This window comes from Thunnus albacares, chromosome 1 (genome assembly GCF_914725855.1).
Source record: "Thunnus albacares chromosome 1, fThuAlb1.1, whole genome shotgun sequence".
Classification (NCBI taxonomy): Eukaryota; Metazoa; Chordata; class Actinopteri; order Scombriformes; family Scombridae; genus Thunnus; species Thunnus albacares.
In genome coordinates, this window is record NC_058106.1 from 34966052 (window position 1) to 34992233 (window position 26182).

Genomic DNA, 26182 nt, shown 5'->3' on the forward strand with positions numbered 1-26182 from the left:
GTTTGTTTTTGTTTTTCCTGACAGTGAAAATGATCTCAACTTCATCACTTATGTAAAACATTTGTTCTCCTATTACCTGGTCAGCTGATGACATTTAATGGAGTGAAACAACTTCAATAACTTCACACTACATGTTGTCATCTGACCTGTAGAAAAGTTACAAATTGCAGCTTTAGAGGTCAAAACTCCCAAAACATAAACTGAAAACACAGCGTTAGTTCCTGCTGTCACCTTCAAATGGATTGACAGGGATTTTTTTATGTTTATATTTTTTAGTTTTCATCAATCATGTTTGTTGACAGAACTCTGAAAACTTTTAACATTGTTGTAAATATGTGTTTTCACTTTAACATCTCTTGGGTTTTGTTTTTATGTCTGTAATCCATCAATAAGTCATATCATAAAAACTACCAACAATTATCGATCGGTTAAAAAAACAAAGTAGTTTCTTTTCCTTATGAAACTCAGTGTGTGTGGACATTTTCTGACTTTGGCGCCCTCCAGTGGTCGAACCGAACAAAAACACTGTGGCAGAAATAAAACATGTCATCTCAACAGAATCTTGAATCACTTTTATGTTTCTGCCTTGTTTGTACTGCAGGCTTCTGCTTTTAAAAGGTTCTCAGTTTAAAAGTCTGAAACCGAAACCCGATGACATCACCATGACATCATCAGGGTTATTTATTCAGACTTTGAAAAGCTCCTCGAGACGAGTCGACTGAACTTTATGTGTAAAACTGATGAAAATGCTGCGTTCACGTCATATGGGACGGATTTCCATGTTTAAATCTTATGACAATCATGAAGATGCCTGTATGATTATAAAGTTGTTCATGTGAGGATTTAAATACTGTGGATTGATAATAAAACATCATATCTATTAAATTTGGGCTCAATTACATTTGCGTCAATATTAGTGTTGTTCTCAGGTGCTTCTGTATTATTAAGACAAAAGCTTTTCCAGTTGTAATTATGAATATTCACATAAATAAACATCATTTACATGTTGGAAACTCATAATTACAATAACTTTGATATGACATGAACGTGACATTACCTTGACCTGACCTTTAACCTTTTACAAGGTAGCCTCTTCCATAACTCTGCACTCAGTGTTGTAAGTTAAGAAGTCAAGAATTAGTAAAGTTTTGGTTGAAATTAAGTTGTTTTTTTTAAAAAGAGGTAGGTGAAAGGTCAAACCTGCAGATCTCCACCACTGAGGCAAACTTTAGCCTGAATTTAGAAGTAACATTTACATTTAAAAAATTACTTTAAACCTCTCATTCATTAAAAAAAGCCTGTTTGAAACATGTTTTACCATCAGAACTGAATCACACAAACACACAAACACACACTGGAGGAGTTACAACTTTTTTATGGATAACGGGGGGCATGCCAAGTCACAGCATTCTGGTACGTCGCGACAAAATTACAGCAAGACACATTGAAAAACACTTGAATGTACAGTATTCACACACACACACACACACTCTTACACACACACATCCTCACTGTCACACACGGTCATTCACACATTTTTTTTGTTTGTACAGACCAGAATAATTCATAACTTCATATCAGCATTAAGAAGTACCTACAGAGTACAGAAACAACACAGGCGGACGTCACTGCCGCAGGCTGCGTTCACGCTGCTCGCCTCCGCTGCTCAATTCAGATTTAGTTTTGTGTTTTTATCGAGTTCAAACGTTTAGTTTTTGAAAACAACTCAGACATGAAGCTGCTTTAATGAGCCGCTAAAGAGGTTAAACGCCCCAAAATATAATTCTTTTTAATTTGGCTGAGAGGTTTTAAATTTTCCTCCATGATGAATTCAAGTCCAGTCAGACATCTGATCAGCTGTCCATCACTGATAGAAATATGTTTTATTATTGATCGTTGCTCTCTTGTCTACTTGTTGGATTTTCTTTTCTGATACTAAGAACAGATTTGATGCTCTTCTTTTTGTGCTCATTTAAAATCTATTTACTTCTCTGCGTATGAGGATCTAAACATCAATCCTCACATCAGAGGACAATATTAAACACGAGCGATTGATCACTATGATGCTCATAATTCAGTCTGTGGCCTGATGCAGCTGAATAAAGGTGGAATCACTGAATGTTAAGAGTTTGGGAGAACTGATGCATCTCACTGCTGCAGTGTTATTTCAGCTCAAATCAAAGTTAAATGTTAAATGGAGTTAAATCGTTAGTCAATTAATCAACTGACAGGAAATGTATTAAAATTAAGTCATTTTTCAAGCAAGAATGTCAAACATTTGATGGTTTCAGCTTCCTAAATGTGAGGATTTGCTGTTTTTCTTTCTCGTACATTCATACATCATACATGTAAACTGGATATTTGGGGCTTTTTGAAGAAGTCGTCTTGGATTCTGAAAAACTGTGACCTTCTGACCTTTTATAGACCAAGCGCTTCATCAGTTAATCAAGAAAAGAACCGGCACTTTGATCCAAAGATGCAACTGATGGTTAGTTGCAGCTTTGACCCTGATGAGGTCAGACACGGATCAAATTATCAGTGGATGGATGACGTCATTTTCATTAGAAAAAACTAAATGTTTAAATTATCTCTGCACAGAGTCATCAGTTCTGAGAAACATGACGTCAGTAACGTGGTCACATGGGTCAGATATGGATCAGATTTATGATTGGAGAAGTTAGAAAACTGATTAACCAAATGTCGTTTTCTTTCTCTGTACTTTATCTACGTTTAAGAGAAAAAAAAAATCTGTTAATCCTGCAGAAACGAGAGACAGAAAAACCATCTGAATGAGGACACTTAAAGCTGCAGCGTGAACGTGACTCCACACAGCTGTCGCTAGTTTCATCCTGTAACATTACAGTTTTTTTAAAGTCCATATAAAACCATTTACATTTGGGGTAAATGTCTCGAGTACAAAAAAGGCACTGCCATTTGTTATTCTAAATATGACTTTCCCAGCCTTGTGCATGCAGTTTTAAAATATAAATTACACTTTTTTTTTTTTTTTTTTCAAATTTCTCCTGTTTCTTTTTTCTGCATTTTTCCTCACTTTTTTGTCCTTTTTGTGTTTTTTTATTATTAAACATACAATATTCTTTTGTCAAATATATACGTAAAGCCTGCAGTCAATACAGGACATCGGCTCTTTGATAAAATAAAACTAAATGAAATAAAGGCGCACAGTCAAGCGGTAAAACTTTGTTACAGAATGGATGCTGCTGAATTTACAAAACAAAACAAAACAAAGAACAAGAAGTCTTGGCATCCCATATCGACATAAACTGACTAAACTGCAGAATCTATGACAAAAATAAAGATACAAAACAGCATATATGTCTTGACTTAAAGTACATTAAATGTTTTTTTGGAATATCAAGGCGGTATCTAACTGTTAATACTGCAGTGTGCACAGCGTTAGAAGCACTCCTGGACACCCACAGAGCTGATATGCATTTAGAAAAATAAAAATAAAGCATTTGGTTTGGAGAGATGTGTAACGATCCGGACCTCAGAGCTTTGTAACCTTCCGCTGTCCCGTCACAGGTTGTTTTTTTTTTTTTCTGTGTTCAGGTCACACGGACGTCTCTCGAGCTTCCGCCCGGAGATGCTGCAGGAAAACTGGAGCCTTCTTTTAAAAAAACTATAAATCTGTTTTTAATTATTTACGTCTTCAGTAGGAACCGACAGGTTTGGGACTGAGCGTCAGACGCAGGTAGGAGAGTCAGAAAGTATTGAGAGACGGACTAACATTGTTCGTTTTGGTCTTTTCATGGGATAAATATAGAATAAACCAGACTTATCTTAAAGTAACCCACCCCTACACACACACACACACACACTCAGGACCATAAATTTAGGTGTTAAAACACCCACAGCAACAACTTCAGACTCCAGATCTCAAATCTTTTGTCTTAACTAATGTCAGGAAGTCCCAGAACGCACCGGACCAGTCTACTTCCCGACGACAGCTCCCCTGTTTTGTTTCCCGGCAGCTCGTCCGTCATGAATTCTTATTATTTTTGTGACCGTGAACGTGTTTTACTGACGCGTCTGTGACGGACCGGCTCTGCTCTCGGCTGCACTCTGACGCCAAAGCTTCACATGAAAAAAAAAAAAAAAAAAAAATCTCAACATGACACCGATAGATACAAACACGATTATAGATCATCATCAACAACAACAAAAAAAGAAAAACAATAACTATGTTAATATTTGAGATGTACGTATGGTCACCAGCCATAACATGTTAATACATATGGTACTTTAAATAATAATACACCTAAATGAGTAAAAGTATCACCTCTGCAACAATTATGAAAAAAAAAAAAAAGAATAAATAATTGTATCTACTTTAAGTACTGATTCATATGGCAGTGACACTGAAAGAGTCTGAATACATTGATCCTGACGCTGCCTCTCCATGACGAGCGTCAGGACAAACAAAGATGCACTGTGTTGTAACATCAGTCTCCCCGTTCAGGGGGGTTCAAACGGGGGTTCATGTCACATTCATGCTTTGGTGGAATCTTCTTCTTCTTCGTGCACAAACATACAGGTGATGTCAGATCAGCTCTTATAGACTTAAAAAGTGGCTAAAAGAGCAAAAAAAACACACAAACACACAAACACACACACACGCACGATCAAAACACGGAGACAAAAAATCTGTGTATGCAGCAACTGTGTAAAACTAACGACACACGATATACCTGTGGTGTGTGTTTGGACTCTTGTGTGTCTGAGTGTGCACAAGTACAGATCACTGAATCTGAAGCTACATTCGACCGAACAGGACGAGCTCCAGATGTGCCTGTCAAAAGCAGAATAAGGCGCCATAACAGAATTTCTGCATGTTTTAGTCCCTTTAATACAAATCATACACTGCATGGATTACTGGCTATTTCTTTTTTAAATGCAATGTAGTGTTTTAGATGTTATGAGTTTCTTGTAGGTAACTTGTTGGTTTCCATTATTGCAAATTGAGACAGCAAAGACCTGAAGCTTGCTGGAGATGCATTTACTTTAGTCAGAATGATTGTTTGGTAATGTAGCCAAACAAGAATGACTGATAAATAAAAATAAATGCAGCTAAGTAGTGTCAAGTTTCCAAAAGTAACAATTTATCCAGAAATGAAACCAATGGAAGCCCAGGTTTGACTGAAAAACACAATGAATCACATATAAAATATACTCTATAACATCATATTTGCTTTGGAAAATAGCCGTCAGTAATGTGAAGTACATGCAAATCATAGTAAACGGACTAAAACATGCACAAACATCGCTATGGTCCTTTAGTTGTTGTGTGATGATTCAGCACGAGCTGAAACGACACGAGGAGAGAAAAGTATCCTCTGATATCTGATATCAGACAAACAGAACGAGAAGCGTCGGGAGCTGTTTTGTCTCTGCTGCAGGATTGGACATCGCCACATGTCGTGGTTCTACTGCCCGACTCCCGTCTGTCCGCTGAGACTGTGTCTTCAATCTTCAGTCCGACTCCGCAGCACCTGTTGCTCGAGTCTTGTATATTTGGATTTTTTTAGTGTATCACATTATCATATCAAGTGCAGGATACAAAGGAAGTACTATAGAATTGCAACAAACTAATAAAGAAACTAAAAAAATAATAACCAATTAACCCCTGTCAGCGATTGTTCGGAGACGCGCGTGCTCGGATGAAAGGGGCACAGAGGGGGAGTTTTCTAACCAGCTTATTTCCATATAAACCTATAGTCTGTACTCCAGACACAATAAACTGAGGATAAATATTAAGACACAGAATAACCATGAAATTCAGAATTAAAAAAAAAGAAAGAAAGAAATTCCATGTCGGCCTGCACTGACTGAACAGACTCAGAGGACCACGTTACATAGGAAGGAAGGAATCCCTGCAGCCGAGACTTAACCGGCACTGATTCTGCCCAAAACGTTGGTCATCAATGATCTTTTAATGATCTGCGGGCGTCTCCCGAGTGCCTGTGTGTCCGTGGACTTCAGCGTCTGTCCCGCCTTGACTGCGTCCGGCCAGCAGGTGGAGGTAAGCACTAATGAGACAATCTCTGGGAAAACAAACCCTTCATGGATTGACAGCGTGTGATCATCTCCGATGTTGCAATCGTCTCTGCAACACGGTGAGTGGAAACCAAATCTACCTCTTCTTCTTCTTTTTTCTTTTTTTTTCCTGTCATCTTCCCCACTCCCACTTTTTCACACATTTCTCACTCTTCCTTTCCTCCGAAGAAAGATATTTAGTTGTAACATGCAGCTTAAGCATATCGCCCTGCTATACAAAAAACATAACTGAACCCAGTATCTGAACATGCAGACAGATCCCACTGACGATGCAGCCGTATTAATCTCCCATTTGACGTGTATAAAAGCCGACATTTTCAATGTATCTCGCCCTACGAAAGGCTCTGAATTCAAAGAGTTCATACAGTACATGCTATGGATAAACAATATGTAACTGACCGGTGCTAAATTCACTTCCTGCTTCAGTCACTCACATGAACAGACTCACAACATGATTAGACGTGACATCATCTTCCTCTGTAATTTTTCAGCCGATCGGAGGTCCTGCCTCTGATGTCTTTCTCCTTTAAACATCCGCTTCCCTTTCCAGTATCACTTCTCAAACACCGGGCTTGATTCTTTCCTTCGACTTTCTGTGTCTTTCTCCGCGGCACGTTCTTCCTCTTACCCTCTCTACACATCTGCTCTGCCTCCTTCTGTCACTCTCCTCTTCCTCTCTCTCTCTCTCTCTCTCTCTCTCTCTCTCTTGGTAGATAATCAAGCCAACATGTCTCGGCTGTTGGCTGATAAAATAAAGAATAAGCACGTTGGTTTGTAAACTAGTGTGATGGCTACTCATGGGACGTAAAGCTGGTAGGCAGCCAAGGCTTTACAGAATATTACACCGTTCATACCTGAAGTTCATACATGTTTCTGTACCCTTTGAAAGTAGCATCATTATGTAAACAATAAATACATACAATACAAATTTTTTTTTTGCCACCCAATACTGAGCGAGATGCCTTCCCGAGCTTTACAAGCGTCCTCGCTGGACACTCAGTCCTCACTGAAAACAGTCAAGGAAATCCTACGCTTCCTTCTGTGCCTTGTAGCTCTGCTTGTCTCGTCTTGTTTTTTGTGTCTGAGGTACTGTTATGGATTTGAAAGATGCCACGAGCTGTGGTCGACGTGCAGGGACCAGAGGGGTGTCGGAGAGGGAGAGGGCCTCAGTCTCACTGGGCCCTGATCCACAGCCCAGCGTCTCCCTTCTGCTGGGGCTGAGTGGACTGTAGTAATGCTTCTGGCCCCCCCAGGGGGGCGCTGTTCACACACCATCCAGGCCATTTTCAATGCTTTTGTCTCTCCTCACCCAGACGCAGGTGACTGTGAGCATGCTGGCGTAGCAGGAAGTGTGTTTTTTGCGACCCGATGGACGGTGCCAATGTGATAGCTTGTGTTAGCCGTTGGATGATCGGCTCTCTTGTGTTTCTTGGATCCCGCCCGGTCCTTTGGTTGAGCTCTACCATTGGCTACAGGGAGAGGGGACGGGAGGGCCGGTGACCTCGAGGTGACTTATCGTAAGAGAGCCTCGTGAACCTGCGCTGTCCCGCTGCTCTCACTCAGGTACTCATTTCATATTGTTGATGTGCGGTCAGCACCATCTGAGGAGGAAGAGCAGAGCAGAGAAAACATCAGTATTTAACTTGTCGTTAGTGTAAACAGTGTGGATGTAGAGAAAAATGATGTTTTCATTTTGTTTGTAACAATGAAGAGTGAGGAGGCTCCTAAAATCAGCCCTTCCTGTTTCCCCACATCTCTCCCAGTGCATGCTGGGTTGTAGCTTTCCTGTGACCCTGAACATAAATAAGCAGGTATTGAAGTCCGACACCAACCTATTTATCCAATTATCTTGTTCTCTATGAGCCAAATGGATGCAGAGGCAGCATTTACCGTTAATGCTCTCTGCTGCCTTCGGAACAGACATCCTGCTCCCAGGTTTGCGTTGGGAACTAGAAACAAATTTCAACCAAAATTGTTGCTGCTTATTTGTCTTAAGTTGGATTTATAGAGGAACAGAAATCCCTCCATAAAATCCCTCCATGTTGGTATCTATGGTTGGAGTTGATATAAAGCTACGTACTTATAAAACCGGAGCTACATCAGGTAGCATTTATTTTGCCTTGTATTATTACTGAACAGGAGACTACTGCTGTGCAACACTGTTTATGTTCTTTCTTTTGCTGTAAAAGAGAGTTTATATCATTTCCAGCAGAAGTTTGCAGTAGAGATCTGAAAAGTAGTCTCAATGTCAGTCTCCTAATAAGTATCATAAATCCAGCTCCACACAAAATGTTGATTCTTTTGTTCATGTGTCACTTTAAGATACTAGTTTCCTTGTTCCTGGCTTCTTCATTCTTTTTGACCATTTTTGTAATATTCTTTGTGCCTCAGAGTGTTAAAATTTGAATTTGATTTGAAGTTTAGTAGTGATCTTACTCTGCCGTGAGCTGTTTGTGACTGAGGCCTGAAGCTTTTCTGATTCGGTGGACAGTGAGGGGGCCGGGGCGCACACTGTCATGGTGAGGGAACAACACATCTGTCAAAATACTGATAGAAGCTTTCAGAGTAGAACAACAGTCTGACAGCTGTTGCCTCTGGTGTGGCTAGACAGGAAAATGTTATCGAGCTACGCACTTGTGGACGTTTTTATTCCACAAACATAAAGCCTCCATCGTGATACTGAGAGGGCAGATAAGTGTCATTGTGAGCTGAATAGTGCAGAACCAAAGTAAATGTTTGTAGTAAGTGAATGTATTGCTTTGACCTGAGATTTTTTCACACGTGTGCACATTTATTTGCCTGGCAGAGGAAAAAAAAAAAGCTTCCTGTTTTTTTGTGCGGTATGATGTGTTGTTTTTGTGATATCTCAGCAGGTTTTGTGATGAGTAATTGATTCACACTTAAGTCTCAACTACATACACTCACTGATAAAGTATCTTCAGCTTCCTGCTCATTCAGACCCTTGTTGGCTTGTTTTACTACTTTCTACCACGCTGTCCTCCATCACCACTACCAACCAACTGAGATACTCACTGAATGAACTATACTGACTCCAGGCTGACTCACATCAATGTATATTAATGATAGTGTGAAATTTTATCCGTGGTGCTTGTAATGAATATAAGAGAAACACTGTTTATTGAGTTTTCACTTCAGCAGGAAAGTGGGATTGAATCTGATTCCCTGCTTTAGTCAATGTAACTAAACATGATGAACTTTTCTGTACTCTTACAAAATGTTCTGTATAATTTATAATCTGTGAAGTTTTATCACAAAATACAGTGAATATAAACGTCAGTCCAGGTGTGGTTTGCTCTCAGTTCTTTTTTGTTATACTAGGCTTTCCAAAAATGACCAACTGCCGACTAAATGTCAACATCCGTTTCCTTATACTCGTGAAACATTGTGTTTTGGATCTTTTCCTGTAGCTGGTTCAGATTCAGATATCAAGTAAGGTTTCGAGTTCACCGCAGCTAAGATGATGTTTCGCTGCGAGAGAAGAGAGACTTAGAAAGAGGCGAAACTCTGGTTGAGGAGTTTCTTTAGTTAGACAAACTCCTTCGTTCTGCTGCCGGGTTCTGCTCTCTGCTTTCCCCACTAACACACACACACACACACACACACACACACACACACACACACACACACACACACTCGCCACATAAAGCAGCACTTGTCCACCGTTCTGTGTGGAGGACTGAGGCCCACTGTCTTCACCTCAGTCGAGTTTTGGGATGGGGGGGCGGGAGTTGGCACTGATTTTAACCCAGGCCAAACTGCACTGTACATTGGAATATTTTACACACACACACAGACACACAGACACATACACCAAACCAAACCTGTGCAACCCAGGTCACTGACTAACTGACTTGACCATGTCCACTATAATGTGGATACATTTAAAAGTGCTATTAATGTGTTGAACACGGGCGTTATCAAGTAGTGTGATGAAGTAAACGTTTTCAAACATAGATCATATAACAATCAAATGGCCGACATAATGCTCGTATATCAGCACACAAAGCATAAGACTTCATCCATGTGAGTACAACACCAGACTGTTCCTTCATCAGAAACGTATGCACTCAAACTAACAAAACACAGGATAAAGCCTCACAAACAAAGTCACAGCATGACATAGTGTCAGTCTGATGCAATCATATAAATGGCTTCACTACATTCATTTCATTCGTCATTGTGAGAATCCAAAAAGCTCCACTATCTACCTTTGGCTGCAGATTTGTGGTGCTGTGTTCAGGACGTGCCGCACCTTCCGGACAGCGATATGATCTCCAGAAGAAGCGTCTTTCCATTTGTTGAGCTTATGTTTCACGCTTCACTGTGACCGGTACAGCTGTTTCAAAGCTATGAAATAAGTAATGTTGCTGGCAGAGAGTGTATTTATTAATCACCGCGCCCGCTGATATATCACCTGGCCCCTACTGCACTTTGCACTGCTGCACATACAGTACATGAACCAAAATAGCAGGTGTGCTTGGAGACGCCCACAGTCCGTGCGCCCTTGTAGTTGTTGTTGTGCTCAACGTAATGGTGACACTAGAGGAAAAGTCAGGGGATCACCGAAGCAACTAGCCTTCATCCTCCGGGGACAATGAATGTTTCTAGAAACTTTTATGGCAATCCATTTTGGACTAAACTTGTGGTCTGGCCTACTGAACGATATTGAGCCATGCTGCTAGTACGGCTAGAAAAATGAAAACAAACCGCTACGAGTTTGTTTTGAGTTACACATCGAGTGTATGAAGTGGTTGAGGTTAAGAGTGAATCAGTCACTCACCACTAAAGTACCAGGATAACACAAAAACAACACATATTATGATAGAAAAGGTTGGTACCAAAGGCAGAGAGTACAAGACATGCCAGTGCAGAGAGCAGACAGTGATCATAAACCAGAATAATATGATCCGCGTTACTCTTTGTTCCACCTACAGTGAACATCAAGTGAGTCGAGGACTGACTGCAGGGGAGATCTGCATGTTCCTAATGTTTTCAAAAATGAAGATCAATTAAAAAGACTGTGTGTGTTACCTCCCAAGGCGTGCTCTGTCATACTCAGACACAGAGACTCAAGGCGATTGTTGATGTCTGGCTCCGTCACTGGTAACTGAAGATCTGTAGAGCAACAACAACAACAACAACGTGATTAAACTACTTTGACACAAACACATCTGCAGACAATTTATAGTATAAAAAGAGGCTCCTATGATAATGTTATGACTATTATATTACGATTAATGGATACTCATTGCTTAAATTAAACTTCACACATGACTTGAAACCCCCCTGTCTCCTTTTTTTAACTCCCAGGTGCGAGTTGCTGTCGGCTGCCTTGGCTTCAACTGTGAGCAGGGTGGAGACTGAGGGTGGGGTTGAGGTTGGAGTATATGTGTGTGTTGGGTGGGAGGGGGGCGGGGGGGGGGTGTGTATTTGGGCCACAGCACAGCCTAGCAACCCCTTCTAGCCATAGCTAAGTCTTTCACACAGACTGGGCAGTGAAAATCCCTTGTGGCCAGAGAGAAAAGCTGAGTTAGGCCCAGTAGTCCACAGTCGGCTATTTATAGGCTCCAAATCCTACCCCCCTGCCCTCCGCCCCCCCCCCCACACCCCTCTGCCCCCTGTACACGCAGAGCGAGACAAACATACACTGAAGAAAACTGTACACGCACACACACACTTGTTCCTTCATCCCCTCAATTTCTCTGCTGTGTCTCACTTAATAAGTTTCTTTATCCATCTGGTGGCGGAGAGATGTGAATACATACGCAGAGAAGGGTGGAGTGGGGGTTGATGGGGTGGAGTGCAGTGGGGGGGGGGGGGGGGGGGGTCAGCCATTCAAATCACTTATTCTGGCCGAGACCCAGTTATATTATAGTCACCCTTGAGGGTGACTGCTATGTGTGCATGACTCTGCAGAGTTGTCAAAGGAGAGATGGAGGGATGTGAAAGAGGGAGGGAGAGAGAGAGAGAGAGAGAGAGAGAGAGAGAGAGAGAGAGAGATGGGAAAGTTAAGAAAGAGAGTGTGTCAGGGAGAGAAGGAAGGGAGGAAAGTGGGCCAGGGAGCCCCGTCCTCACTGCACAAAGAGCCTCATTGTGAGACTCCTCTGACTCTTTCCTCCCTCCCTGCCTCCATCTCTTCCTCTCTCACATACAGTTCTCACTCTCCCGCCCTCTAGATCCCCTCCTCCCTCCTGTTTCCCCCCTCCACCCCCTTTTTTCCTCTTAATTCTAAAAGACGACACTTCTGGTGTGTGTATGTGTGTGTGTGTGACAGAGTGGAGGAAGTCCCAGCTTGTCCTATTACTGTCCACTGTTCCTATAAGTCCAGTCAGCAGAGGCTACTACAGGTCACTCTGCTCGTCACCGAATGTTACCACGACCGGCGTCCGTGTGGACGCTGGTTGTGTGTGTGTGTGTGTGTGTGTGTGTGTGTGTGTGTGTGTGTGTGTGTGTGTGTGGGGGGGGGAGGCTTTCAGGGTGAGTCCAGGCTGGAGGGTTTCAGGGCTGCTAATGAGGCAATGTCATAAATTAAAAGGGGGTTTAAAGTGAAATCATCCTTTCAAGATTAGGAAATGCCTCTGGGGAGGGACAAAATTTAACCCCGACCACTTTTTTGTTTATTTTCTGTTGACATGTAATCTAATATTGCGTAAAAGCTCATACTGTCATTTTAGAGCCAATAACTGGGCAATTCTTTTCAGTATGTTCTAGGATAAACAGTACACCATTATTGTGTCCTAAATATACTGATTCTGTGATTTTTTTTTTTTTAGTTTAGCTGAGGCCAATATGGGGCTTCAGCAGTCGCAGTTAGACAAATCGAGTGGGTATCTTCCAAGGTTACAGGCTTTTTAGTAACTTCCCTCTTTGTGTTCCCAGAAAGAGGGCAAGAGGGTTTTGCCGTGGCAGAGGAAGAGGAACACCAAACGTTACACTGGTACTAAAAAGAAGGGCATAACGGAACGAGCACTGTGGATTTGTTCCCCTTCACTTACATTAAAATAGTTTTAAGTAGAGTATAGACAGAAAGAATGAGTACAGTGACCAGTATCCCTTTCAATGTAAACAGGATTGTTTCAAGACAGACTTCACAAAAATGTGAACTTATCCTTTAAAATGAAAGGTCTGACCTCCACGTGAAGTTCATTTTTAGGAATCAACACTGTCAAAATAAAACCTCAAGTTCTTTCAGATACTCTTGTTACTTGGTTGACACGTACATCCAAACCAAATGATCCTGCCATCAATATGCAGTCATGTGACTTTACTGGATAGCCGACAGTAAATTAGGGGCCACAGCAGAACATACAACAGGGATGTTGAGTTTCACTGGGTTTCACTAACCCCTCGGCCACCAGAGCACCTCAGTATCGTTGTTTTTTCAATTTTAATATTCACATACTTATTAATGAAATGTATATTTTAGGCTTAAAATGGGTCAGAACCTGGACGTTATATGCAGATTCTTTGCAGAACTGTAGCATTCACCCAAACATGAGTTTCGAGTCAGTGGCCCAGAGTAAAACTCATCTTTATTCTGCCTGTAACGCACTCTGAAAGTAAAGGCACAAATAATTTTAGGTTTCATCTATAATAAGGGGACAGGAAGGTTGAAGACTCCGTGTGTGTGTGTGTGCGTGTGTGTGTGCGTGCGTTTCCTACCGGCTTGCTGGAACATGACCATGGTTTGTGGCGTTGTGTGAACCGGCAGGGAGCGGGTCCGCTGCACAGAGCTGTGGGTCCGGCTGGGCATGCTGTTGCTGCCTCCGGGGTTGGCAAACCACAGACCCTGAGGAGATTATTTCAACAATTAGATAAAATTCACTTCTGAACATGCACTAACACCTCTGTAGGATTAGTTATGGTTAAAAAAACACTTATTATTATACAGCAGAAATCGGGATCACAACCGATATCTGTTCATTAGTTTTTGTCTTGTTGACAGACAGACAAGTACAATTTAGCATTCCTGCTCTCAGGTGCAGTAACAATAAGCAGCATTTAACACAGAAAAGGGTGTTTAGATAACAATTATCAGGATTATCATTTTTAATGCCAGTTTTGCCTAAATTGAAGATCAATTTTGAACCATAAAAATATCATCTAATATTAATTTACTAGATTAAACAGTGAAATGTAATGATTTTGCGGGGGTGCAGGGTGTTTATTTAATGTCATCTACGGTAAAAAAGAAAGTTAAACACATATAGCTTGTTTTGAGCATATGCTGCATTCAGACTTTATTCAGCATTTTTATATCAGTTTTTAATGAGATGCTAACAAAATAACATGAAAAACAAAACTTAATGACCTGTGTATAACCTCATTTTTGTCTGATATAATAATAAGAACCTCCTGTTAATTTATGCTCCTTGCTTGCATCACTTGCTTTTCAGTGATCACACATTGCTCAAACTTTCACTGGTCAAAAAGGTTTGTAAAAATGTGTAAACTTGAAGGAAGTTGAGTGTAAGATCAAAGCCACATCTTCCTCAACATTTTCACCCCCCCCCACCTCCTCTCATGCCTCTGTCTGGATGTCTGGCCCACACCTAATGACAGTCTCAGACATTCACCACATGAATTCCTCACTGTAACCTGCCTATTATACCCCCAACACCACCACCACTTGCCCCTCCCCTCACCTCTCTCCCTTTGCCCCCCCCACACCACCCCCCCCCCCCCCCTCTCTCATGGCCCTCCAGTTCCGCGGGCCAGGGAAAAACAGGAAATGCCTGTGCACTGTTCTCACTGCCTTTGACTGGCTCTCTCACTCTCTCTCTCTCTCATACACACTCATAAATACTCTTTCTCTCTCTCTCTCTCTCTCTGTGTGTCATTGCCCCTCCTCCTCCAACACCACAGCTACCTCTCCCAAACTATGACTCACATATTTTCCTCCCACCCTCCCTCTCTCCCCTCTCTCTCTCTCTCTACACATCCACACTACAGTCCCACACAAGAAGGTCCAGCGTGAGGAGGAGGAACCGAGGTATTTCCTCCCATTGTAAGGGATGAAAGTGTGTGTGTGTGTGTGTGTGTGTGTGTGTGAGAGAGAGAGAAAGAGAGGGAGAGGGAGAGAGGTTTCCAATGGAATGGGTCAGCCCAGACCAAAGTGTGCCAGGATAGGCCTGAAACAGCTCCACATCTCCTCCTGTTTCAGTGTTCGGCACTGACGCAGGGCCTCTGGTATGTGGGGTGACCTGCCTACGAGTTCCATCCACCTCACTTCATTCGCCAAACACCACTGCTGCTCCTCTTCCTCTCCCCGCATTTTTATGTCATGGAATAAAAAGCCTTATTCAGACTGAATACGTGCTGAAGAAGGAATTCTGTTGCCCAGGTTATTATAAACATCCTGGAATGTATTATTACATATTTCAAAATGTTCCTCTGTTTAGTCACGTATTCCAGTCATACACACATGATAACACCATGAATTCAGCTACATTTTTTCATCATTAGAGAACTTTAATCTTCAGGCCTTTTAGGAAACAAGACGACCACTCTGTGAACCAAACTACACAGTTTTAAACAGTTTAAGACTGGTTGATTTCAACAGAGAATAAGCGCCGGCTAGTTTGCTAATCATTTAGTTGTTTAAGTTATTTATCAAGCAGAAATACCAAACATGTACTTGTTCCATCTTCTCATATGTGGGGATTTAGACTGCTGACTGATAGAAGATGCTGATTGGAGACGTTACTTTCAGCTCTGGGAAACTGCAGTCTGCAATTTTCTTGTCTTTTCTGACATTTTAGTTTAAAGTGTTTACTGTAGACTACAGTCTGAAAATAACTGATAGCTGTAGTGCTAAAAGTTTAAAAAAAAAACTGCCACACCAAAGCCTATTAAAGCTAATAAATAGCAATATTCTTTGGACATTGATCTCAACATCATATCCAGGAACCTTTCTCTCCTTTTTGTCTACCTTCTGATATAACTTCCTGTTCTCTTTGCTAGTTTGACTCACTTGTCTGCCCTGTTTGGGGCCGGTGGGTGTGCTGCTGGAGCTGCGAGGTGTGGGTCCCAGCAGCCCCCCGCTGCCCAGCAGGCTCAGCCTGGCACCAGGCAAGCTCCTAGAGGGCATCTGGAACTGACGAAGGCTCCTCCTGGCCGACACACTGCCCCCGACACAGCTAGCCGTGGGGAGAGAGTTGGACTGGCCGAATCCACGGCTGCAGCAGGACGAGACAAGAAGTGAGATACAGACAAGCACTGGTTCAATCCTTCATCTCAGGTTTAGGGACTGTGTCAACAAAGGAGCAGTTATACATTCACTGAGGCTTATGAATAACAAGCTGAACAGTGAGACCAAGAAGGAGCGAGATAAACTAAATGAATACTTGAATCTGAATGTAAAAAACAGTCAGACATTTTGATAACAAGCAGCAAGCTCCTCATCATAACTGCAACTGGAAGGAAGGACAGTTGGAATGTGTAATACAAAATCATATTTTAGTTTTAGATCAATTTTGGGATTAAATTAGCATTCTAATTTAATTTTAATCTTCAGTCCAGCGGTCGTGATAATTTCATCACTGCAAAAAAACAAACAGCACTGGTAATGAATATAAAGGAAACACTGTTGATCATTTACAGCCAGAGATCAGTGTTGTTTTCTCTCTGCCTGGGTTTTACTGGATGTTTAAAGTTTAATTTAAAGGATTTTCATTTCAGGCAATACAACCAGAAAATGAAAGCTACTGTATGTGTATGTATATACCTTCTCTGCGGTCGGTACCCTGCTATGTCAAGGAGGGTTTTCCTAGGAATGGACCGGAACAGCCTCTGGACCTGTTGTTTCCATGACAACAGCCTCTTCTTCTGTGTCTCAGTGAAGGACTGATGGAGGGGGGGAAACAAGGAGTTTATATCAGGTATAAAATGAGGCTTTGATGGTGAAGAGAATGACTTGAGGTGTGTTCAGAGAGAAAGCAAAGTGAATTTTCGCCGTGCTTCATTAGCACCAATTTGATCACTTCCAATGTTCCAATGTTCCAACTGTACGTTACCGCTAGCCATGAACACATCGACCATGTCTGTGTGTTTGTGTTCAGCTCAGCCTCTCTCTGAACTCTCTGCATGTTTCATAAGCAGAATGATGAAGCCCCGGGAAACTACAACAACTTTTTTTTGCTCAAGTTGAAACACTGTCAAGGCGTCTTTGCATTCTGTCTGAATGCACAGTCAGGAGTTTTAGTTTACTGTCTTGCGGCACATTTCAACTTTGCAGTGTTTTACACCCTGATATCACAAGGCAAATCTAAAGCATGAAACCACACGTTAATACTACATCATTCTGAAACTGATATTTGTTGCCAACTTGAGTTTCAGAGAGAGGTCTGGATGAGAGCAAGCCTCTGTATGTATTCATTTATTTATGTAGTAATGAATTAATTCACAGAGGCATCAGTAATAACCATCAAAAAATCAGCATAAATAATAATACAATCAGCCATAAATATCTATTGCATTATTATGCTCAAACCTACAACATTAGAGAACAATGTTTTGATAATAAGCTATATTTTAGCAGATATCTCAGTTATTGGAAATGACTGATATTAATAATTGATATGGATATCAGACCCTAACAGTCCTTGTGAAGCCCTGCAGATATTTTATCAACTTCCATGCTTTAAAATGAACTTGGGTCTATTGGTCCGTGCTTAGTTATAAATAGCTCCCTGCAATCTGGTTTGTGCTCCAGCTTATTTTAAACATGCAGTTGTTCAGCCTCTTCTGAAAAAAACTAATGATCCATCCCTTCCCAAAAACTCCTGGCCTATGACTAAACTATGTTTTATCTAAGAAATTTTAGAGAAAATTGTTGTGAAACAGCTCATTGCTGTCTTGACTAATAAATTCCAATCTGGTTTCCGTCAGAGAAATTCCGCTGAAACAGCTCTCCTCCTCAGAGTCTCCGATGACATAATGATGTTTTCTGATGTGGGTGAATGCTCTGTTTTGGTGCTGCTGGATCTGATGCTGCGTTCACATGGATTCAGGCAGACGGTAGACGGACAACACCTTCATGGCAACGGAAAACCAGACAAACACGGAACGAACGGCAGCACAGCAAAACGAAACACGCATGACGATATGTTGCTATGGTGATGTATTGTTTACGAAGCATGGAATAAAATATAATATTTGTCTATTATTTTCTGTAATTATTCTAGTAATTCATGTAGCTATAAAATAGAGTTTTCTCATAATATTTTATTGCAAACTTAAAATTAATGTTAAATTGCCTCCAAAGTCAATCATTCATTTCCAACATGGATAGTGAGAGGAGAACTGCAGTTGGTGTATCCCTTATAATGATTAGCTTCTCGTTGTCCAGATTGCCCGTGTTTTCTGCTTGTGTGAGGGAGCTTGCCCATCGTGGAGGACGGCAAAAAGTTTAAATATTTCAACTTTTGACGGCAATGCCATCTACCGTTCTCGGGCAGCCTCACCTAATTTTACCGTCCTGCTCTCCTCCACTAAAATGATATCTGGTTTGCCGTCCACCGTCTGCCTGAATCCATGTGTACACAGCATTAGCGCAGCTTTTGATACTGTAGATCATTCATCCTTCCAATCTGAAAGGCTTAGGCAGTCTCCTCTCATCTCTCAGATAGGAGTTTTTCTGTGTCGCTTGGTTCCTACATGTCTGAAACTGCTGCTCTTTCCTGTTGTGTGCCTCAGGGTTCTGTCTTGGGTCCTCTACTATTTGCTCTATATATGCTTCCCTTAAGTCATATTATAAGCAAATTTAAAAAGGTATCTCATATCACTGTTACACTGATGATATTCAGCTGTATGTCTCTTTTAAGCTCTTTTTAATGAGACTGATAAACTATTTGCACAATGTTCTGACTGGCCAAGAACTTTTTATAGCTAAATGCAGATAAGACTGAGGTTCTTATCATAGCTTCAGATAGCATAGCTTCCAACGTTGCTCAGTGTATTGGGTCCCTTTCTTCAGCTATACAGTCTAATCTTAGAAATCTAAGTGTTATATTTGATCAGGCTGTGTACTTCGATCAACATATCAAATCGTTGACCTGTACATGTTTCTTCCGTCTGTTGTATCACAACATGAGCTAGATCAATCATTCATGCTTTGATTTCATCCCAGCTAGACTACTGCCATTCCCTTTTCACAAGCCTCAGCAAGTCGTCCCTGGACTGTTGACCAGGTCCAGCAGGACGACTCAGATCACACCCATCTTATCATCTTTACACTGGCTCCCCATCAAGATTAGGATTCATTTTAAGGTTCTTGTTTTCACAGAGAGCCCTGCATGGTCAGGCACCTGTGTACATCTGTGACCTGCTCCATCCTTATATTCCTTTGAAGTTGTGGCTCCGACACCGTGGAACGCTCTTCCTATAGACGTACAGTCTGCGGTCTCTGTTGACGCCTTTGAAAGCAGCTGAAGACTTTGTCTCACCTCGTGCTGTCTAGTGTTTGTAATTTTGTGTTTTTAAGGTCTTTTGTTGCTTATGTTTTATTGTTTGTTTCTTTTTTACTGTTTTTAAGGTCTTATTTCTAAAAACGTTATTCTTGTGAAGCACTTTGTGACCTTTCTCTGTGCTATACTAAATAAAAATTTACTTACTTGTATGTATAAATGAATAAATGTATATATGTATGTATGTATTTGTGGTGATCTGTCAGTTTTTTGTATGTTGTTGGTGTTTGTATTCCAGAAGTGGGTGTGTACCTCATGGATAAGGCACTTGTCAATGAGTTGTAGGTAGGAGCTGATGTTGTCCTCGTCTGACCTCGACACCAGCAGCTGGGTGCAAACTGAGGATGGGGTGCAGATGGAAAAGAGGACATTAGAACAAAACTATAACCTCTCTCAGTCAATGAACACTATCTAACACGCAGTGCATGCAGCTCACCTTTGCCCATGACACGAGTGAACTGGCCAGGTAGATCGCCCTCTGCAATCAAGCTCGTGCCTGACTCAGCCTCCCCTCCGCCTCCTCCGGCCAGGTGGGAACCAGGCGCAGCGCTTTTGCCCTCTGGGCTCATAAGGGGGCGCTGCAGGGAGGCCTCCTCACCACCACTGAAGGCCTTGATAGGTGTCATGATCATCTGGTGGAGTTCCTGCAGTGGAGCGCGCAGATTACTGCCCTCCAACACGTCCTGGTGGCAGTAAGGGATAGGAGGGAAGGAGATCAGAAAACCAGACAGAATGAAGAAGTGAACCATTTCTTCACAGAACATGAGATGACACTTTGACACTTATTACACTGACACATCTGGTGCGGCATTTACAGGGAGGATGCCAAGACTATGACGTGTATGATGAACCGTCTCCCACAAGAAAAATGTGTTACTTCTGACCTACATGCTGAATATTGACGGAGAGGGGTAATACCAAGGGGTAATACCAAAAAGACATGCATGCACGTACATGTACATTTCCCCTCACTACTTGTGTCCACGTGCATCATATCAACCTCCCTCCCACCCTTCACCCGGCAGCGCTGTACGTGAGTGGTGTGTAAACCCAAAATACCAAGCGACAGGTGTCTTGTTTCCGCAGCCCTACAAATGCAGCGGTAACAAATTTTAAAATGAAGTGTTGGTGAAAAGGTTAAGCCTGAATTTAGCTGGCCCAAGAAGTCCCTCCTGTGGTGTGCCCTTGAGCGCCATTGTCTTGCTTCGAAGGCTGAATGGAGGGGTGGGTGGGGGGGCGGATGGGTTTAAATTAGGAGCCCAAAACTCTCCTTCCTGGATTAGGTGTTCCCTTAGCTGCCATCTCAGATACGCAACACCGACTGAGAATGGCCACCCCTCTCACTCTCTCTCTCTCTCACACACACACACACAGGAAAGAGTGGTGGTATCCTGTGGTGTCCACTAAGGTTACAAGCTCAATCATCAATAGCAAAAATTACAACAACAACAAAAAAAAAGGGGGCTTTCTAAAAGAGAGTAAGGGGATGTGGTATATGCTCACTGACCTTTTCCAGGCTGCGCAGGAGGTTCTGCCTCTCTTTGAGCTTCTGAATGCTGATGACGATCTTGTGTCTCGCTCCTTTGGTGACTTTCTGTTAGAGAAAAGAGTTCTGTGTCAAACGTTCCTACGAGGCAGATACCTATTTCTTAAGATAAAGAGATGTGAAGTGTACAATCATAGGGTTGGTTGAAATGGAGCAGTGGAACTACTAATTGCCTTCTCTTGAGGCAGATGTTTTTTTGGGGGGGAAATGAAACACAGCAGGAGGTGCAGGCAGTGAAGCTAGGAATGGAACATGTAATCTGTTCAGCTGTGACAGAAAGGACAGAAAGGCTGAAATCGATTCCAGCTAATAAATTCTTAGCTGGGGCTAATAAAACTTCTCAAATGTCCCCTAAAGAAGTGATAGTGACAATCCAGATATTACCAGATCTAGCCAGCGGCGGTACATTAAATATATAGGTCACACAGGACACTCTTTTTGTTTCTTTGTTGTAGTTCAACATGTCTAAGTGTAGCTGTGTGTTATATTAGCATCAGACAGAGTTAGAAACACCTGGAGGAAGTATACAGCTTCCCGGTGAGCTGTGTTAATTTTAGCTGCATCCTCTGTTTCAGAATAGACTCCTCAACATCTTAAGATGCAAGCGAACACTTTTATGATAGTATTGTCAACTTTTAAAGCTGGTTACATATTTACATTGCAATGAGTGTACTTCAGTGCCTCCTGCAATAAGCCGACTGTATTGATTTTAACTGACATGTCTGCTCTCATTCACCTATATGTGCTAAAACCACAAGCTGAACTGTTTGACACCAAAAGTTTTGCCTACAAATGTCAATTTCTGAGTAAGTCCACTGGTATAAAGTGTGCATGAGTTTGATAAGATAACACAATATTTTCCATCTTAAGTTGTTATTCCTTTTGGGAGTATCGCAATCATTTAAATCTGAACTGAATTTCGGACAGATGGTTTTATTTTATAATAGATTGGATCTTAGCTGAAAGAATCTGTTTCAGATAAGAAGGATTAAATTGTTACACCCCAATATTTTAGCTTTTAAGAGCTTGAGCTCTCATTATAACTGATGTTCGCATCGGTCTCTGATCACAGCCTGACTAATACAAACATAACTTTATGTGTTATGTTCAATGGTTAATCTATCTACTTATGAGCTGTATAATCTGATGTTTTCATAGTTTTATTGCTTTAAAAGACATATTTATCAATTATGTTGCTAGGGCAACCTGGCTCCAATTAACCCTAACATGTTATCTATTCCTCCTTATAATTTTACTTGACTGTGAATCATCAAGTGCAAGTTTTATGCAATACATAAAAATGTCTCTGACCTCAGAGTGCAAGGACACAACAGCTGACACACACGATTAGTCTGCTCTCTAATTTATTGTTTTTTATTTATTTTTCATTTATTTCAGAAGTAGTCCTTTCATGGCAGTCAAACAATTAGAATATCATAATTTTTTGCTAACAAACCTCATCGCCGACAAACAGATTTTGTTTGAATTTTGTGACTTGCATCTAATTAACTTGTAATGATCTCACGGCTGTTTGACAGGGATATCGGTAAATGTTTAGATTCCATTTCTTTCTTGTAAAATAACTTATTAAAACATAGAAAAAGTTTTTTTATACCACACTTTATTTCATGTCATTTATAGCCAATCATAGACGTACACATACAGTGCCCTCTGGTCTGTATATGTGTGTGTGTGTGTGTGTGTGTGTGTGTGTGTGTGTGTGTGTGTGTGAACCTGTGCTTCAAGCTGCTCTTCAGTCAGTGACATCATCTCATCGTAGGTCAAGGTGGAGAAGAGAGCAGCATACTTGTGGAGACGGAGACTCTTCAGCCACGCAGGAACATCTGTAGGGCAGACGACACACACACACACACACACACACACACACACACACACACACACACACACACACACACACACACACAGCCACACAGCCACACACACACACACACACACACACTTCAGCTGAAAGAAAGATACTGAAAACTTAATCAATTTGTCAACTTGAATTCTTACATATCACTGCTGCAGATAACATACATGTACATTGATTTTCTCTTTTATCAATACAAAGAGATAAAAAAATACATAATGAGAAATACATCATACATTAAAAAGGTGATATTGGTGTATATATGATGTCACATTGTGGTTGACTCAACAGTATACTATGTAGTCCACCAATATATGCTAAAATACACACTAGTGGCTCAAATAAATATATAATATAATATAGAGTTGGAAAAACAAAAATGGATCATGTACCAAACCAACTTATATGATAAAAAACAAACATTTTAAGCAGGAATCTTTGTAGATATGCAACTAAAATATAAGCAATCAGAGACACGCTGTTGGCAGGGAGGATCAACTAATCTGATTCTTACTGATCTCGTGTTTAGTTAGACACTGCTTACTGGAAATGCTAAAGTGCTTACTAATGTTCAGCTGCTGAGAGCATTGGTGAGCTGTTGAGACATGTACTCTCTGTGCTAATTTGCAGTTTAAAGTAAAGCCTGGTGCTTTTTCCACTTGTTTCTTTGCATACATGTTTTTAACTGCAGTACCAACAAACCCTATAGTGTCATTCAGAAGAATAAATAAACACTATGGATATATTCTGTATATATATTTCCTTTTTTTTTAAACTGCTGTCCTTTACTCATCTGCTCATTTATGTGGAGGATTAATTTTAAGGCACTTGCAGAAGCTCTGAGAGGAAACATGGACATGATGTGGCGTTTTATTAAACAAGCAGACCTCGACTCTCAGTAAGTAGACTTCTGCTTGCAGGACAGTGTTTGATATCAGTTACTCAGTTGCTGGATATAGTCATGCATCATGACCTCCTACATACAGTACCAGTAAAAAGTTTGGACACACCTTCCCATATACTTGAATGAGAAAGTGTTTCCAAACTTTTGACCGGTTCTGTTTACTGTAAGTCTGTCAAGATCAAAACTATGTCTGTGATGAATATTAAATCTTGAGAGGAAATCCACCACCTGACACTTGACACCCAGTGGAGAAACAGTTTCTTGCAGTGTTACAATTCTCTTGTGAAATGAAATAAACAAATTACGAATCTTCTCTTAGGGCTTTTTATAAGGAATGTTAGCCTTAGTTTCCTGTTTAACAGGATGACAATGTGAAACATCTTTGTAGAAGAAAAAAAAACAAACAGAGACCACATGAACAGTTACAATTACAGCGCCGACATCGATAGCCTCAGAGTAAGGTCATCAGGGTCAGCGGTTCTAGCCTCTGCCTCCCCTGACAAACTGCTCTGGCAGGATTAACAACTTGTCACAGCCTCAAGATGAATGCCTGTAAGGCACACACAGCAGATAGTCTTATTAGTTTCTTCACTGCACTGGTCGTGTATCTGTCCACATTAAAGCTTGGGCCTGATTGGGCAGCCTATACCTAGGGCAGGTTAGCTAAATTCCCCATTCTGCTGTATGTCATCAAGTACAGGTGATATTTTTAATGTCTTATAAAAACATTACTATAAATCATGATATTTACTTGGTATTAATACCATAAGATCATGAAGTAGAAAATTTCCTTTATCACAGATGTTGTTTGTCAGTACTGGTGACTCAACAACAACTCAACATCTAGTGATGTGGACGCTGATTTAGCAATACTGGTTTGTTTTTAAAGGGTGCGTCACTGGGTCACTTTGTGACTGTTGCATATCCACATTTGATGCGCATCAGTCAGTCCTTCAGTGACGTTCACTTTCAGTAGAATGCACTACTTCTGCAGTCTGGCAACAATATAATGTTCTCATGTATTTAGGATCACACACAAGAACAAACTTTAGTAAAATTATTATGTGACTTCTGGTTATGGCCGCCACGAAAGAAGACGCGTCTCACACTGCTCTGCTAAAGCTACTACAAATCCTACTGATTACACTCTAATATGAGACAAAACTTCATAACATGGTGTAAGTGTGGATATTGTAATGAGGAAGGTTGGCAAATTAGGTAAAGAAAAGAGCAAAGAGTCAAAGCAGCCTTCTCTTATACGTATACTCACACAGTGAAAGAAACTATGGAAACAAACAACAAATCCAACTGTAAAACACATGGAAAAGATATGGCATGATGTAAAAAAAAATATTTAAAAGAACCACATTCATTATCACAATTTAGTCCAATATGAGGTCATCAGTCATTTGTGCCAGGAGGAGCAGATGCAACAAATGAATTATGGAGCTCTAAAGGACTTAAAATGATCCAAGACCTTTATTCGCCAGATTAAGATATTATGATGTTTTCTGACGAGCTGAGGTCTCATTTCAACTTTAATGGAAAACACTTCTTGAAGTCCCTCCAGCTTAGCAGCTCTGTTCATCAAAATAACGCACTTATCAGACCCCTACGCTCACCTTTGGAAATCATATCAGAGTTTTACAATTTGCTGACATCTTACTCATCTGAATATTCAGTCTAATCTAAATGCCTGGAAGGAAAATCTGCAATTCCAAATTTCAGAGGAAGACTGGAAAGCAGCTTGTGTTGAAGCTCATGTTTAGTCTATAAATACACGCCTTAAACTAATACAGTATAAATGATTAATGCCGACATGTGACACCGGTGGAACTGAATCGATATAACAAAAACATACCAGAGATATGCACAAAATGTACAGAAACTACAGGAACATTGTTTCATTGTGTTTGGCAAAGCAGAAAGATTAAAACACTCTGGGAAGATAGTTATAACGGAGAAGATTATTCCAAATCAAATCTTACTGCACCCTAAGCTTTTTCTGTTGGGTTTATATCCAGAGAAATAGTAAAAAATGAAGGAGCATTAATAGACCTCAGCTTGCTTGATGCCAGAAAATGTATTGCACTGTTATGGAAAAAGATTCACAGACCGAGCACTACTCAATGGATAAGACGGATGTTATCAAGCCTTCCATTAGAAAGGGTAACGTACACATTAAAGGCTTAAACAGTATATATATTTGAGAATATATGGAGGCCCGTCATTATTTATGGTAAGGATTTAACAGATGGTCAAGGGAATGACTAATTTTTGTGGACAAAGCAGTT

The 26182-nt window shown here is 41.0% G+C and overlaps 1 protein-coding gene and 1 long non-coding RNA gene across 5 annotated transcripts in view; one reads left to right on the top strand and one right to left on the bottom strand.

The window, feature by feature from the left end:
* Positions 1 to 1697: 1697 nt before the first annotated feature.
* Positions 1698 to 26182, bottom strand: part of samd4a (sterile alpha motif domain containing 4A) — a 60932-nt gene continuing 36447 nt past the window's right edge. For 2 of the 4 annotated variants that reach the window (XM_044356132.1, XM_044356113.1), the window contains 9 exons: positions 22846 to 22955; positions 21073 to 21159; positions 20002 to 20248; positions 19818 to 19903; positions 16826 to 16944; positions 16073 to 16280; positions 13762 to 13888; positions 11131 to 11214; positions 1698 to 7679 (listed from right to left, as the gene is read on the bottom strand). In XM_044356132.1, the coding sequence (XP_044212067.1) occupies positions 7651 to 7679; positions 11131 to 11214; positions 13762 to 13888; positions 16073 to 16280; positions 16826 to 16944; positions 19818 to 19903; positions 20002 to 20248; positions 21073 to 21159; positions 22846 to 22955 (1097 nt within the window). In that variant the 3' untranslated portion in view covers positions 1698 to 7650. The remainder of the gene's footprint in view (positions 7680 to 11130; positions 11215 to 13761; positions 13889 to 16072; positions 16281 to 16825; positions 16945 to 19817; positions 19904 to 20001; positions 20249 to 21072; positions 21160 to 22845; positions 22956 to 26182) is intronic. The other 2 variants (XM_044356140.1, XM_044356122.1) reach the window with 1 other exon arrangement.
* LOC122985464 lies at positions 16212 to 19810 on the top strand. Its single transcript, XR_006404125.1, has 3 exons — positions 16212 to 16299; positions 16858 to 16979; positions 19385 to 19810. It is a non-coding gene; the product is annotated as an uncharacterized LOC122985464 (long non-coding RNA).